Genomic DNA, 941 nt, shown 5'->3' on the forward strand with positions numbered 1-941 from the left:
TGACACGTTTATATCCATGTCAACCTGTTTAGACACGTTTAAACCCGTTTATCGAAACGTTTTATAATAGGTACACGTATACACGACACGATTATAACCGTTATCCAAACACGTTAACACGACTTGTTTATCCGAACAACCCGGTTACCCGGACACATTAACACGACTTGTTTATTCGATTAACTTGTTTACCCGAATACATTAACACAACATGTTTACACGTTAACACGGAGATTGAGATGGAGGGGAGGGGGATGTGGATGGGGAAGAGGCGGGAGCCGCATTCCAGGGAGGCAGCGACGGCGAGGATGAGATCGAGCAGTGAGGCGCATTGGCAGGAGCGGGAGCCGGCGAAGCGATAGGCTTCGAAGGGGAGATGGTGGGAGTGGAGTCGGCGGCGAGCTTAGGAGCAAGGGAGGGCGAGATCTGAGGCGGATTTGCGGACAATGCGATGTGCACATAGAGGAGAACAATGAGAGCGAAGAAGCAGAATTTCGCCATTGATGGATGAGAAGAAGGAAATCAAATCGCAGATGAGATCTAAGGGAAGGTAGTAGAGAAGTAGAAGTGCGGTTATACTGTGTTTGATTGGGTGAAAGAAATGAAAGGAAATTAGGTTAGGGACTTAGGAACTTAGAGTTACATAAGGATATTTTGATAAATCCAAATACATAAACGGATTAACGGGTTACACGATTATAGTAACACGATTAAACATGTCTAAATAAACAGGTTTAATCATGTATAATCGGGTTACACAGGTTCAACCCGGTAAGACACGCTTATTAACCGTGTTTAAATAGGTTGGACCCATTTAGATCTATTATAAAAAACGTCCAACCCAAACCCGTTTAACTCCGTGTCGTGTTATCGTATCGTGTGAAATATTGTCAACCCTATAAACAATGAATGCAATGCCACAATGGCCAGAAAAGAAAATA

General features: G+C 43.6%; 1 protein-coding gene across 1 annotated transcript; it reads right to left on the bottom strand.

The window, feature by feature from the left end:
* Nucleotides 1–222: 222 nt before the first annotated feature.
* On the bottom strand, nt 223–501 carry LOC116204336 (pectinesterase inhibitor 10-like). Its single transcript, XM_031536424.1, has one exon. It carries the CDS (start codon nt 499–501, stop codon nt 223–225), a length of 279 nt encoding a protein of 92 aa, XP_031392284.1.
* Nucleotides 502–941: the final 440 nt, after the last annotated feature.

This window comes from Punica granatum, chromosome 4 (assembly GCF_007655135.1).
Source record: "Punica granatum isolate Tunisia-2019 chromosome 4, ASM765513v2, whole genome shotgun sequence".
Lineage (NCBI taxonomy): Eukaryota > Viridiplantae > Streptophyta > Magnoliopsida > Myrtales > Lythraceae > Punica > Punica granatum.

What these genes read in the sequence shown, in the direction of transcription:
- LOC116204336 (XM_031536424.1), bottom strand. Translation starts at nt 501, where the DNA reads ATGGCGAAATTCTGCTTCTTCGCTCTCATTGTTCTCCTCTATGTGCAC.